The sequence below is a fragment of the Corvus kubaryi genome, unplaced genomic scaffold (assembly GCF_017639235.1).
Source record: "Corvus kubaryi isolate FWS band 111438036 unplaced genomic scaffold, C.kubaryi_AGA036_p1.0 72, whole genome shotgun sequence".
In the NCBI taxonomy this organism is placed as follows: domain Eukaryota; kingdom Metazoa; phylum Chordata; class Aves; order Passeriformes; family Corvidae; genus Corvus; species Corvus kubaryi.
Window position 1 is genome coordinate 5,065,825 of NW_024582060.1, and position 15,119 is coordinate 5,080,943.

At 39.7% G+C, this 15,119-nt stretch overlaps 1 protein-coding gene across 2 annotated transcripts in view; it reads left to right on the plus strand.

Annotated features, from left to right (window-relative positions):
* The window catches only part of BCAT1 (branched chain amino acid transaminase 1), a 57,323-nt gene that overhangs the window by 4,528 nt on the left and 37,676 nt on the right, over positions 1 to 15,119 (plus strand). For both annotated transcript variants that reach the window (XM_042050180.1, XM_042050179.1), the window contains exon 2: positions 11,628 to 11,699. In XM_042050180.1, the coding sequence (XP_041906114.1) occupies positions 11,628 to 11,699 (72 nt within the window). The remainder of the gene's footprint in view (positions 1 to 11,627; positions 11,700 to 15,119) is intronic.

A 15,119-nucleotide genomic window follows, 5' to 3' on the forward strand; every position in this document is an offset into this window, starting at 1 on the left:
TTAACAGAAGAGGTTAAGCTGGAAAACTATGAAGCACTGAATAATATTTTTGATTTCCAGGAATGTGAACTTTAAATTGCTGCATCTGAAATACAGTTTATAAGGTTACCACATAAAATTGCATATTCTACTCTTATAAAATGATACATTTGCATATCATCATGCAATTAATTGACAGTTACAGATAGTCCACCTGAAATCATCAGTAAAAATACAATTTCTTTTGATGTAGAGTTTCCAAACCTCCATTAAAATAAAGGAAATTCTTAATCAAATGAGTATGGAAAAGAAACTTCAAGTGTTAACATTTACTATGAAGTTACCCTCAACATAGCTGGCAGGCCAGTTGCTAAGTAAATTTCTTACCAGATGCATGATGCAGGTTTTATTTCCCTGATTTTAAAGTTTGAGGAAACTGGTGGAGAGGCTAAGTTTTTGATCCTGGATGAAGAAAAAGTGTAAGTTTTTTTTTTTTATAGGCTCTATAGTTTATAGTTGGTTTGTTATGAACTATTTTTATAGATTTATAGTTGAGTACCATAATTATTGTTTGAGAACAGAACATCAAGATTTATTATCAAATTTTCAACATCACAGTCCTTCTGAATTCTGCCCTGTGGCAATGCCTGCTTAAAATTTGACAAACCCCTTCCTAATTGCTAGAAAGTATTGCCTGAAATATAGAGGGTAAAAGCTAGAAAGAATGAATAAGCATGAAGTAATAGTTTTAGCACAGGGTATTACTACATGTAGTGGCTACACAGGCACAGTTTTGCCACAGCTGTTCAGCTGCATGTCTACATGCATGCAGAAAAACCATAATTTTATTCACGTGCTCATGTATTTGAGGCGTTTATCCATCATGAGTACATCATCTGTGCTTTTCAATATTTTTAATATTATCCTTTATCTTTCAACACTTTTTCAGAGACCATTTTTGGCATTTACCATTTGATTCCCGTCTTGACACCTGAAGATAGAAGTTCAGTAACAGCATTCCTTTCTGGTTGGTCACTGAGCTGAAAATTAGCATTTACAATTGTTTCCTTTTGGATTTTCTATTAAGGTGGTGTGCTGTAGCCAGCAATGTTTTCACCATGTTAATTGGGCAAAATATTTATTAGAGCATACATATAAAATTAATGTTCTGTCCTGCCATTTCCAGGTGAACTGAATTTCAGCAGTGGACAAATCAGATGCAATTCTAAACTGTTTTAAGGTGCTCGAGATTAACTTCATACATTCCAAAATGTCAAAAACATTGATGCTCACCTAGATTGAAGCCCCACAAAGCCTTTTGTTCATGTTATAAATGAGTCATTTGTCAGTTTAGATTTGGGGAGCTGAGCAGGGCTGTGTGATCAATGATACAGATGTTGAACTGTAGGAGGACAAGCCTACGTTAGTTGTCATAGGCCAGTTTATTATCTTCATTACCAGTGCATTTCAAAGCTGTCATTTTTCTAATAGAGACTGCATCACTCCTGATTTATGTTTGTCATAGCTTTTGCCATGCTATGATTTGGGCAAAGGTCCTCTCTTTGCTTTGTGTACTTCATGTGTGCTGAACGCTCACACCTCTACAAATACCTCATCTGTGACCACACTTTTCCAAGGCCACTTTTAATGTGCTGAGTGATATTTTGCTCTCAAATTCCCTGGGCAGCATTAAGTTTGCTCTGGGCACTGTCAACAAATGATAGGGGATTTCAGATGAAGGACTTGCTCATGTTCTTTAGAAAGGACACATAGGATAAGTTTAACGCAGCTCCAAAATTTTGGAGTGTTATAATCCATGATTTTTTCCTCTCTTAGAGTTGTTACACAGTTGAATACATATTAAATAAGTGGGATAGCTCGTTCTGTCACTAGTTTGAAATATTTTACCTCTTTTGAGCAGATGATATTAAGAAAAGCAGCTTCTTCTGGGTGTTATCTTCTTGTACCACATTCAAGGGAGTAACGTGTGACACTGCAGTGACCCTGTAGTTGTGCCCTGCTTTTCCTGCCTTGTTAGTAAGCTTCCGTGGGATTATTTACATTTGCTTGGTGTGGTGGATAATGCTTATTACCTTCTGTTACACCCTCTGCAACTCATAAAGGATGTAAAGCAATTAAGTTCCTAGAATATTCTGAGCTGAACATCTATCATGCAAATATGCTCCCTCTTTGTTGTTACTGGAACAAGAACATTTTTGTAGATGCTGTCCTCAAACAGGTCCCAAGGATTTTCCCTTTGGTTTAGCTGTGTTCCTAGTGCTTCAAAAAGGAAAGCTTCAATTTCCTTTCTACTTTGTTGAACTGTGTCCAGAGCAGTGTTTGAACATACAGCAAAACACACATCACAGGGGGTATAACCCAGGCTTTGGAGAGGTCTCTCGTTGCTTCAAACCAATTATGCGAGGCTTAAAACCCACTGGAGCTGGTATAGGCAGGTGTTCTGCAGCCATCACCTGTGTGTTGGTAGGCAAGAAACTTGAATAGGTTATAGCTGTGAGTAGTGAACAGCCAAACCCACTGTAAATCAGTCATTTAGACCTGTTCTTCTTCCTTGGGAAGAACGGTAATGGATTTGATGGGTATGTTTTAGTTCCTGGGGGGCTGTGCACACCCTATTCTGGCACCCCAGTGAATTCCCTGAAGGAGCTGCCAAACCAGGTGAAGTGTGCCAGTGGGACAATCCATGCCTCAGTTTCCTGTTTGTAGAAGAGATGGATATTTCTGCCTTCTTTCACCTAGGTGTTGTGACTGTAGAGCCAGGCTTCCAAGTCTTACAGTGAGGAGATCCTTTAAAGCTTATAAATAATGAGGGTCTTGGTTCTGTATCTAGAACAAACAGTTCCAGCCTGCCATCAGAATCCAAGAGAACACAGTATTTGCAATATTTCCAGAAAGCTTGCTGTCCTATTGGGGTTTTTTTGGGGGCTTTTTTTGTGGTTTTTTTTTTTTTCCCTACCCTGCCTTGCATCATCTGTTTGAAGAGATACAGGATAACTTTAATGCATCTCTTAACAAGACCTGCTAGATAGATCACTGTGAGCCCTGAAAGCTCGGTTCAGGGTCTTTCTGCAGCATTGTGGCTGAATGTCTAGGAAGAGCCCACATCTGCGCGTGCATGGTTCTGCCTGCAAGCAAAGAAATGTGGCTTTGCTCAGTCATTTGAGAAGACTGACACAGCAGAGAAACACATTTTTAAGGAGCATTCCTCTGACTAGTGGAGCAGAGTGTACCTGCAGACTTGAGCCCAGTCAGATCCCCAGGTTAGATAGCTGCTGCCATGCTTTATCAGCTTCATCTGTTGGACACTTCACAGGCATTCCAGCCTCTTGGGAAACAGCGAACAGGGAATAACAGCACTAACAGCCAACACACTGCGGAAAGTCATGCTTCTTGTGCTTTTCAGCAGTGGCATTTGATAATGGATTATGATTAAATAGGCCATGTAAAGTTACCAGAGCTAGATGTGGTATCAAGTCAGCCTGCATCAGCCCTTTATGTACCAGCAACCACACGTGCACTTGCATTCGTGAGCCAGCTGTGTGAGTTACAGTTCTAGGATCACTAGTGGGACTGTCCATGGGACTTACGGTGAAAAAAGTAACTCCTTCTTCCTCCAAAAGCTGGTTTTTTCCCTCCACAGACCTTTCGTTTTCAGTGTGTCATTTATCTTTGCTCAGTGTCTTATGTAAACCTTTATTCCAGTGCAAAATGGACTTAAGTGGGACACGGTCTGAGCACTCTGAGAATAGCTACAAATGACCCCTTATACAGGCCAGTGATTCTGGCCTGACCTCGTGCTTCTCCTGGTGCTGCTGTAGTTAGGAAGGAGCTTGCAAACAGGACTGTGTCCTTAAAAACAGGTTTTTGTCTGCTAGCTCTTTTCTTTGAGCATGTCAGTTCTCATTTTGGAATCCATCACTGTCTCTGCTGTGGTTTGGTTGGGTTTTTTCCCCCCAGGAGTCTACAATGATTTATTTTGCAAACTGCAGAAGCTTTGGTCTCCTGCACTAAATTGTCTGCTTCCAGTTCTAAGCCCTCAGTAACTCTTCAGACAATGATTTGATTTGTTTCTGCTCTCTATGCCTTCATGTTATTTATATTTTCATTTGGTAATTGCATAAAACCAATTGCCTTGATCATCAGCTGCAGGATCTGTGTGGAGTTTCCACCATCAGGCAATTTCACAAATAAATTGCAAGCTATATTTCATGCATCTTTAAATCAGATCTATCGTTTATCTGTACAGCTGTTTCAGAATAAAAAATGTAGTCAGTGTAACTGAATCTCCAAGGAAAATAAATTAATTTTTATTGTGCTTAGGCTCATCTTTTCTGGTATAACAGTACAGTTAAAAATGCATCCTGCTTAATTTTACTATAAAATCTTAAAATGCCAGTTTAGTACCTGGCATTATAGAATATGTGAGCAAAATGTTAGAGAAAACATAATGAACACAAGCTTGTGATAAAGAGCAAAACCCTGTTACAGTGCTAGGGGAAAGCATATAATAGCATTTATACCCTTTCTTGTTGCCAGTTTCATACAAAAAATCTCATATCAAAGAACTGGGCCTAGACACAATGAAGCTGTGGTGCCTTTCAGAATTTTCATTTATTTTGTTTGAGCAATCACTATATCATACAGCCATGAGACACTATCTACTTAGGAAACAAGCAGATGAATTTATAGGTCAACTTGATCCAGCTGGTTGCTTTAACATGTTTTCCTTCATGCCATTCTAGCAAACAATGCACTTGTTAAAAACCTAATTAATGCTAGAAGGGACAAACAAACCAACAAAAGAGTCACTTAGAGGCACTGTTCATAGGAGTTAGAGATGGAAGAGCTCCATTAGGTCATCTGCCTCTTCCCCTCGTTGTGCGATGCTGTTTTCCCAAATCAGAAGGGAAGAGCCAGTAAACTGTGAAGACAGAGGAAATGGCACTGGGGAGTGACAGAGCAACAGGAGGGTCATAGGAAGTAAAACAATCAAGAACAGTGTGAGCAGTGGGTTTAGAAATCGAGGTTGAAGCACACTGCACTTGGAGGTCATTTGTGAAGAGAATTTCTTTAGAGTACTTGCCTATTTCTGCAAAGAAAATAGGAAGGAGAATTGTATAGATGTGCAGGAAATGTATTAAGACCAAACTGACTGTTGATAAAGGGGCACCATGCGGAGATTCCAGCTGCTCTGTGTCCTTTATTGGATGGGACTGGTGGGAGGCTTTCAGTATTTTTCCATTGGGGAGGATCACGCTTGAGACTCCATGTTGTATTTCACAGCTCATGTAAATTTTTCTGAAATATGTGACAAAATAAATTCAGCCTGAAGCTGGAGATCACTGGTCAGGTTCTCCTTAGGGTATTAGTTTTCAGCAAATTAATTTGTTTTCTATTTCTGCTGATCTCTTTGTTCCTTTACGGTTCTTGATAATTCAGCTTGTCAAGCACCCATTCTTCTTGGACTTCAGAAGTAGTTCTTCTTCACCTTGCCTAGCCTTGCTATCTTTCAGGTGAACTGAGACAAGCTTTCTTCTGCATCAGTTCAGGCATTACTGAACTTACTCAAGTATTAAACACTGAGTCAAAAAATTGATATTAGTTCTGTAACAGGTTCTTCACCAGAGTGCTGCTTGCAATGGCTTTACTTTGCAAGCATTGTTCTGCCTTTATTTTTCTCGTGAAACCAACTTTGTGTGCTTTTGCAAAGTGATATAGCTATAACTGTTACTGAACATGAGTCTTGGATGGACTAGCTGAGTATTTCCACTTCTTGACGGTCTCTGTTTTAAGGTTTTTCTAACCAATAAGTTGTGCTTATTGTTCATATAATCCGAATTGTCTTTTATTTAAGCATAATAAAAACAGTGATGCTTGTTTTAAGAGGAACATATTTCAGTTTTAGTCAAACTAATTAAACTGCTTTAAATTAAAGACAGTAAACTGCTCAAGTCAGGGATAAGTGCCTGCACAGTTCTTTGGACTAATTTAATTACAATCTATTTCAATTCAGCTTTATTTTATGCAATTCAGCTTTCTTGGACATAGAATCTCTTGTATGTTCTAAGCCCCAATGCCTTCACTGTGAGGCAAAACTATTATTAAATAGCGTGGAAGCCTTCTCTTACTGCTACACTAGTTGCCTTGTGTTTTTCTTTGTTGTATGCTGTCATTGCACAGCCTCTGTTTAACCAACATTAGTGCCAGCCCAAGGCTGAACAAGCAGCCACAGTAAGGTGATAATGCCAAGCTGACAAGGCATCAGGGAAGATCTATGTAAAGAGGAACAGTCTTAAAAAATGTATTGGAAGTGCAGGAATCAGGACTGTAAATTGCGTAAATGGCCCAGCCCAACAAATGTGCTTGGTGACACTTGCATGGTAGCATATGTGTTGTGTATGTTCATGTTCACATACCTGCAATATAAAAACAGGATTAAAACACTTTTGTACTACTCTGAAGCTGAAATAAACATGCCTGGCTGTTGGCTTCCACAAATGAGCTTCTTAAACTATGGAACTCTTTCACAAATGTCATTAAATAAATATTTTTTAGTTGATATTAAAAACAGTATTATATGACTTGGCCCTTCAGTAATTTCTTTCTGTCTGACAGTGTGCAGGGTTTTTTATTTTGGTTTGGTTTTGGTTTGTTTTTTTTGTTAAGCTGTGAACATTATTACTGGCGGGGGGGCATTCTGCAAATTCATCTTATGTGGTGTGGCTGCAAAATTGTATTAACATTTTCTAGGGACAGGTAAAAGCTGTTTTGAGGTCATGGAAGTGGTTTTTTTCTGACTGTAGCAATACACGGAACAGATGGCATTTGTGCATGTTGGATTCTATTGTATACCTGGCGCAGAAAGGCAGCTCTGATTTGTACAGCTGGGAATGACAAAGTACCTGTAACCACACACCTCATTTGGCTTGCCTGTACGCAGTACCAGGGTATGAGTCATGTGTCGGGTTTGTTGATCTGCTGTATTCCTGCAATCTGGCAAGTGTTCTAATTTCATTTTCCTTCCAGTGCAAATTAGAGCATGAAATATTTCTTAGACACTTAGTAGCCAGAAGCAGGCATGGGGAAAAAGCAGTAAGACACTGTTTTGGCTTGGAGAAATGTCTCAGAAACCACTTTCTTTGTTGAAAGCTGTCTTTCATATGACTTCTGACTGAGAGGAAATTCCTGATCCATCTTTTCTGGGGCCTGATGACTGCTACAAGATATGATGGTGTTTATAGCAGGAGATGGGTTTCCTTTGGTAGAAGGAACTCTGTGCAATCACTGCTGTGCATCTGTGGCTTATTTGGTTTCTTTAGGTTCTTGTCCTCCATGAATAGCTGATGCTTGCCCAGAAAAGCACTGTCTGTGGTTCTTTCATGGGCATGAAATTAGGTTTCCAGATGTTCCCTGTCACTGGTGGTACTCTACTAGGGCACTGGTGCTGTTGATGAAATGTTGATGAAATTCTCCATTAGAATGGAGTCTGTGGGGGTCTTCACACAGATGACTGGTGAAACCAAAAAAGATGACTAAGGATTTTGGGAGCTGCAGAACTTGAGTAGTTTTGAAAAGCATCCAATATGATTTCCTAGCTGAAAGTGTGAGCTCTGTAGACAACATTTTCAATTTATTTCTGTACTCTTGCCTTCTGCTAGGGAAAGTTTTCTGCTCCCTGGTGGTGAGAAGAGTTCTCAAACAACAGGGAAAATTAAGTGAAGAGAGAACTGATTAAAGAGTCAGTTTTCTTTGAGAATGAGTGACAAAGTACATGGCATATAGAGTTAACTGCAAAATTTTTTTGAGAACTGGTGACTTTTTTTTTTTAATAAATCATCTCATATGCTATAGATTAAAGAAATGCAGTTTGCAGTTGAAGTTCACAGTGATGAAGCTCCTGGTAATCTTCAGTTCCTGTTTCATAACTGAAGATGAGCCAATGAGATAGAGTAGCTAAACCCCAAGTGCAGCAGTTTGACAAAGCACCTGGTGGAAGTTTATAGAACAGACAGTCCCAAATGAGAGCAAAGATGCTGATGCTTCTGCTGAGTGTCTTAAAAGCACTTGAGGACCTAAGGCACACTCATGCAGTCTAGGAAGCCTGGGGAGTTTAGGGAGGAGATGGGCCTGTTTTTGTAGCAGAAGGATGAATGATCTGACTGCATAGAAGTAGAGAAGGTGTGCCAAAGACAGCAGGGAAAGCATTGACTGCAGCATCATGATGCTAGAAGATGTTGAAGATATGTATGTCTAAGGCAGCCTGAGGACCAAGTGCAGGAGTTGAGGGTCCAGGTTTGGGAAAGCTCTAGCAGAAGTGCAGGTGACAACTATTAAGCCTAAAATTTGCCGGAAGTGCCAGTAAGTGTTACATACACAAATACCCACCTAAGGCTTTACCTCTGCCTTGTATAAGAGTTACGTTGGAACTAAATGATAATGTGAGGGAGCACTGTTATCCAGCTGAGTGTATTGTGATCACTTGTGTCAATGCTAAAGGATTTATAATGGTCATTATATCATTGAAGTCTTCTGTAAAAGTAAGAACAGAATTACTACTCAGCAGGTCTTTATTTCAGTAGTGTTCCACAGAGATTAAATGACATATAAACCCCATTTTTTAACCAAGTTTAATCTGTTGTAAGACTTTACACCTCATTCTCATACAGGCTTTACAGTAATGTTAAAATCAATATGTTTTCAGTATTTTTGAAGAAACTCTACGAAATACTCTTCTATTTCCCATTTAGAAAAAGCGGTTACATATGCCACAGAGAAAACGCTGATGTCTCTACAGCACAACATAGGAAATAATGTCATGCTTGTGTAATTGTACAGCAACTTGAGACAGTCTTGAGTGACTTCTGAGAACATGTTGGCCCAGTGGCTCAAATGTATCTTTAGGATAACATCAGTGTTTTAATGGAGGCAGTTTTAAATCTGCTGTGCTATTAAACACAAAGGGCAAATTTATGCTTGCCATATCTCCCTTGGCAAGGTTGGCACTAAACCAGGGAGCAATTTTCCTTATTGCATTTAGCAACATGTTTCAGATTTATAAGCCATGGAGCCATTAAAATATGACTCCATTAATTAGAAAGTAATTGTGGTATTTCTTTCTAGTGCCAAGGGATTAACTCAGTTTAATCTCAGTGTGGTTAACAAAGGCAGTTAGCTATTTGCTTTAAATATGAGTTAAATCTGTAAAAAATAATGACTTCATGAAGAACAGGATTGGCCCCATGGCATATACCCAAAAATTGGGCTGTTGACTTCACTGAGTTCAGTGGTAATCTTGAACTGAAGGGCAACATGATGGAGCCCCCAGGGGCTGTTCCTGTAGGTGGTCTGTACTTGAAATTCACATGAAAGCTTGGTATCTTTAAAAAAGATCATGAAAGAGAATATTAAACTGTATCCAGCTTCAGTGCTCTGTGTTGATGCCAACTCTTGCTTTAGGGCAACTTCACAAAGCAGCAACAGGAAGAAACTGAAGCATAATGGTTGAGTACTTGTCAGTATTTGCTGTCACCAGTAATTATTAGCAAATCCAACTTGGCATAGTGGATATTAGACAAAAGCCAGCAATGGAGCTGGAGCTCCTTGAGATATTCTTGTTCCACAGCTGGCAGTTCCCATCCTGTTAGCTGGTAACCAGCACACTCTCCATCTTAATTTGTTGCGGTGCACAGAAAAATCAGTTGGCTCAGTTCATCTGTGGAATACTTCATTACTGTAAACTGATGGTGTCATGAAGGCTTTCTAGGATTTTACCAGTGAATTTGGAAGTATTTGAAAAATTACAGGGAAAGCAAGGACCTGTTATTATACTGTGTCCTTTGCTTTGGGTAACACTTTAGTCCTGCTTGGGTCTGCCACTGAATGCCCATGCACACTGCCGAAGTCTTGTCTTTCCGGAGTAGAAAACCATAAGATTTAAGGCAAATAAAACATACTTTTAGTGAAGGATAAAGCATATTGAGATATTGTAAAGAGATTTATGGTATCTCTTGGCACATTGTCCTTTAATGGATAGGGAGGGTCCTGTAGCCACGATTGCCTGCTTTGCTGTAGAGGGTTAGAAAAAAAGAGGAACAGAAGGGTTAAAGCTGAGAAAAGGCAGGAGGGATGTGGGGGGCTCCCTGGGGGGAAGGGGAGAGGAAGTGAGATCTGCTGTGGCTGAGAGTTTGCCTTTTACTTTTTGTTGGTAGCAAGGCTGTGATCTGTGGAAGGTCCACTGAAAATACTGCTTTTTGTTTTTTGTGTGTTTTACCATGTTCCCAAGATCTGTAAAAAGGGAAAAGAATCATGTTATTTACTTTGTGTGTCATGCTTCCCAACCTGTGATGCGTGTGGTCCCAGCCTTGGCCCCACTCTTTGGTGGCTGCTGCAGGACTGGGGTGGCTGCTGTGTCCCTGCCACTGCCATCCACCTGCATGCAGCCCTCCCTGTGGGGTGAGGGCTGCTCCCTGGTGAAGAGCTGGGATCTCATAGGCTGACCATGAAAGGTTTTCTGTGCATCTTTTCTTGGGGGGATTATACCTTTCATCTGGGGCTTTCCCACCTGGACTGGGAGTTCCTACCTAAGATGCAGCAAGGCTGAGGGGGGTGGCAGGGTGAGAGGCAGCCACCAAGTTCTCTCCATCTTTCTGGCTGTGGTCCCTTATGCCATCACCCCAGCCATCCTCTTTCATGGCTCATCACCCCAGCCTCTTGCTCTTGGTTCCTTCTTCCCTCTCCCAAGCCTCTGCACCCACTTTACCTTTTCAGCTCTTTCTTAAAGGCTCCTGGGAAACAAGGAACCCTGTCAGGGCTGTATTTGTCTCCTTTGTTCCATGCTGTTGGGTATAACATGTATTTAGTGGCTACTGGCAGAGAAGGTCCAGGTAGTGCAGGAGGGATGCTAACCTGATGCTGTGGGAACTGGGAATCTTGTTTTTAGGTAGATGGCTTGTACCTGTCTGTCATCCCTCTGTTGTTGAACAGAAGGATGCCTGGAACTGGCACTCCTTTTTTTTTTTTTTCCTTTCCCCTCCTGGTTCCTTGGCAGAAGCCTGAAGTTCAACATTGTAGATGATGCAAAATATTCTCATTATTTATTCATATAGGTGAGAATTCCTTATTACTGTCTTTGTTTAATGAAGGATTTAACGAAACCAATTCTTTTTTTTTTCTTCCATTCTCTTTGCCTACTCAGCCTTCTCTGAGAAAAGGCAAAAGCAAACCTCTTAGGTAGATACTTTAGTAGAGAAACTTGGCTCTGATGGAATTGTGTAAAAACCCAATTTATTTATTCAGCTCTGAATGAAAGACTTGTGGTGTTGTCCATAACCTTGTACACTTCAGTCATAATCTAGTCTAGGATGTTATATGTGTGTATATATATATATGTTATATATATAAAGCCCTGAAATGCAGTTGCACAAAATAATGCAAATGAAGTAAAACTGAGAACTGAGAAGACAGAAAGTTGTGCTAAGAACCTACCACAAAGTTCTTACTAATATATTTACTGATGACAACGTCTGATGATTCAATACAATCTGTCCCTGAAATGAATTAACTGAAGGTGTGTCAGCTTTTCTGCAAAGTGCATTGAATTTGATTTTCTCTGGTTTTATTTTTTCTAGGGCTGCCAGAATGAGTGCACGGGTGGCGGATGTTCGGGAGAAACAGGAAAGCAAATGACTGAATCTTTCAAGGTATGTATCAGTGGTCTTCAGAAGCAAGTTTTTCCATTGGGTCCCAAAGTTGCAGAGCTAAGGATTGCAGAAGGACTCCAAAGTACTGCAGCTCTGGAACATTATCAGCACTCCACAACAAACAGGGCTATGACAGTAAGGAATGCTGAGCAGCTGCCAGGAACTGACATGAAATTGCATCCTTCTCTTTTTATTTTAATCTTATTCTTAGAAATGAGCTCAGTTAAGATACTGTTCTTTTCCTCTGCTTCCTTCCTGAATGCAGTGCTAGTAACTAAGAGCTGATTTTAAAAACTGTGTGGATACAGATGTCAGCTGCCAGTTTTCTGTTGAAAGTGCAGAGCCTGTCAGGAAATGCTCCTTTGAATTCTACATCTGTCCTAATTTCCTTTTTTCCCTGCCTTTTATACTTCTTTTACCTTTATTCTTTATGACACACATCTGTAATTCTTTTCCTCTTATATTCCCTGATTTACAGTCTTTAAAAAAGCCTCATCTATATTTAGCAGAAATATAAAAGTAGTACTCAGAAAAACTCATGTTTTTTCAGCAGTTCCTTTCCTGTTATTTCTGACTATTGTCAGCAGTACATGAGATGAAAATATGATGATACACTTTGTAAGTGACATGTTCTTCCTGATGTTTTTGGTCAGTGCCACTGCTGCGCAGTCATCTGAATTATTCTAAAGTAATTATTTCCCCTTCAGTTGTTAGGCTTTAAATGGATATGAAAAATTAATGCTGCAATAAATATGTTGGACCCTTTGATAAGGTTTATTCTGATGTTGGTCTCATTGAAAACACAAAGAATTCTTGAGAGTCCATGACTACAGAATTTCACCATGTAGTAACATGCAGTTTAATTTCTATTTCCTCATTCTCAGCCCTTTCCAGTTCTTCTCTTCCTCATTTCTTCTTGTTGTGTCTCTCTGGCAATTCTGCCCAAGGAGGAAAACTCAGGATAACTTTTCAGCTAGAAGGTCTGATTTGAAAAATGTTAACAAAAACAGGCATGCAGCCAGTTTTCAAACCACAAGAAACCACACGTCTAGAGTGCAAGGGTTGTTTTGTGAATTCACCTTCAATAAATAGACAGATCTCACTAGATTCATTCAGCAGAGTGTGCTGGTGTATTTGCAAACAAGAATTGCTTTACAGAGAGGAGACTCTTGTGTAACCAAACTGAGCTGTGTCTTTCACTCATTGAGGCAGTCCATAAGGAAGGCAAAGTGACGACAAACTCTTGGTAGTGTTTGGGTCACAGGTGAACTTGGCATAAACTAAATCAGACTTAAGGCAGATTTAATTATACCAGCAGTCAAGCAGGTGCCTTTCCAAAGCTCCCAGTACTGGGTGGCACAAAGTTGGATTTAGTCCAGATTCCTTTCTATTGATATTTGTGTGTTAGCCAGAATAGCAAATCATTGTAGTGGAGAGGCTGGGTGAGGGGAAAAATACATTAGCAGGTGGGACAGATGGTCATAAAGGGAATAATGCTAGGAGAAAGCAGCTGGCTCAGGCTGAAGTCTAATTTGTAAGACTTCATTCCTGCCTTATGGCATTGTTTCTGAAGATTAGCTGCAGTCATCAGAGGGGAATAGATTTCTAGAAAATACTGTACTGTGGGAGGTGTGTGTATGAAAGTTGAGGTGAGAGTATAGGTCCTGGTTGTAGTATCATACATTATAATAATTATTTTCAGCCTCTTTAACTTCATAGTAAAATTAAGAAGGAAAAACTTCATAAATGAATCAAAAAACAGCAACATAAAATGAAAATAAAATAGCATGGATTAATTCTAGGAAACTTCACAAACATTTTTTTGGAAGACAGTTACAGTTACAATTTCAGAAACTATAGCTAATAATATTTCAAAGGAATCAAGTTGACCCATGGGGCTGACTGTACTGAAGAAAACTGCAATTTTGTGCCAGTGACCTAAGCAATCCAAGATTGTGGGAATGTAGAAAACAGGGTATGGTTTTGGTTAAAGCTTACATAAAACATATTGTTTACAGTGGGTCATGCCCAACATTTGAATGCCAGATTAGCCCTCTGAAGACATTTCTGTTTAGAATGCAGTGCTGTGCTTTTTAGGTGGGGTGAGCTGCTTTGAATTTCACTGCAGTTTCTGTCTGACTTTGAAAGGTGGAGTCAGAAAGTCCCTGTACACTGGGAGGGAAGGAATGAATGTTACCTATGATTTTTGGCAGGCAGTGAGCCCCTCTGCTAACTGCTCGCTGTTCTCTAGTCTCATGAACTTCTTTAAAAGCAGCAGGTCGGAATTGGTACTTCCTTCATCCTGACTGCTACTGAACTACCTTAATTTGACTCAGTTCTGCAGTTAAAAATCTCATCCTGTCGGGTCTGTGATTTATTATGCATTTAATATATGGCATTTAGAGTTGACACATGAGCAGTGATCTTGGAACAGGTAAGAAACATTAAAGGAAATCATGATTTTGCTACAGTTTCCTGTATTGTATAAAGTGTCAGAGCTCCAGAATTTATCTACTAAGCTCCTTCCACGTGAGTGAAGTCTTCCTCAACTGTTCCTCAACTGTTGTATGCATGCATTAATATATCTGTTTATTTAAATAGCTGATGGTGATTTGTGCCCACACCTAAGTTGTAGTTTCTGTCTATTGCCAGCATTGGATCTCTGTGAGGGGGATATTGCACCAGTAAGGGAGAGTACAGTCATCCTTTGTGCCACTGAATGTTTTTTGGGAAGTTGAATCAAGAAATGCACGTCTGGTTTTATTCTTACACTTGCATCCAATAATACCACTAAATAGCACACAGTTATGTCTAAGGCACTAAATTTTTATGACTAAAAATCTGGTAGGTTCTTTAATGCATTCATTCTGCTTATTGTGCTGTCACAAGACAGAATGACTGTTGTTTGGAGAATGTAGCAGTCTGTTTCCATATGTAACTCTGATTTGGTTTCTTTTAATGTGTGAATTAGCTCTGACTTGGAATTCCTAACGCTTGATGTTAAGAAACTAAAGTCATCTGTGATGTCTTTTATTTCTCTCATATCCAGAAAGATGATTTAATGTAGTCTTTTGTCTTGGAATTTGTCTTTGTTTTCTCTTTGAAGACTGATACATGGAGCACTTTAAAAAGGTATTACCTACTCCTGTTATGTTTCTCTGAGTTTCAATGATCTGAAGCTCTGGAAAAATTGGCATCTTAGTGGTGCAAAGTTCAGTTCTTTTGTTTTACTTTTTAACAGCCTATTCAGTGTGCCAAAGTAGTGCAGACTTTCTAGGGAATTTCTAGGAAATACTGGCTAGTCTTGCTACACCAAAGCAGAACGGAGTAGCTGTAGCTTGCAGGCGCATCTGGATTGAGTTGCTAATGTGAAGACCTGTGGTGGCAGAATGAGAAATGTTTAACTGGGGCTTCTGTGTC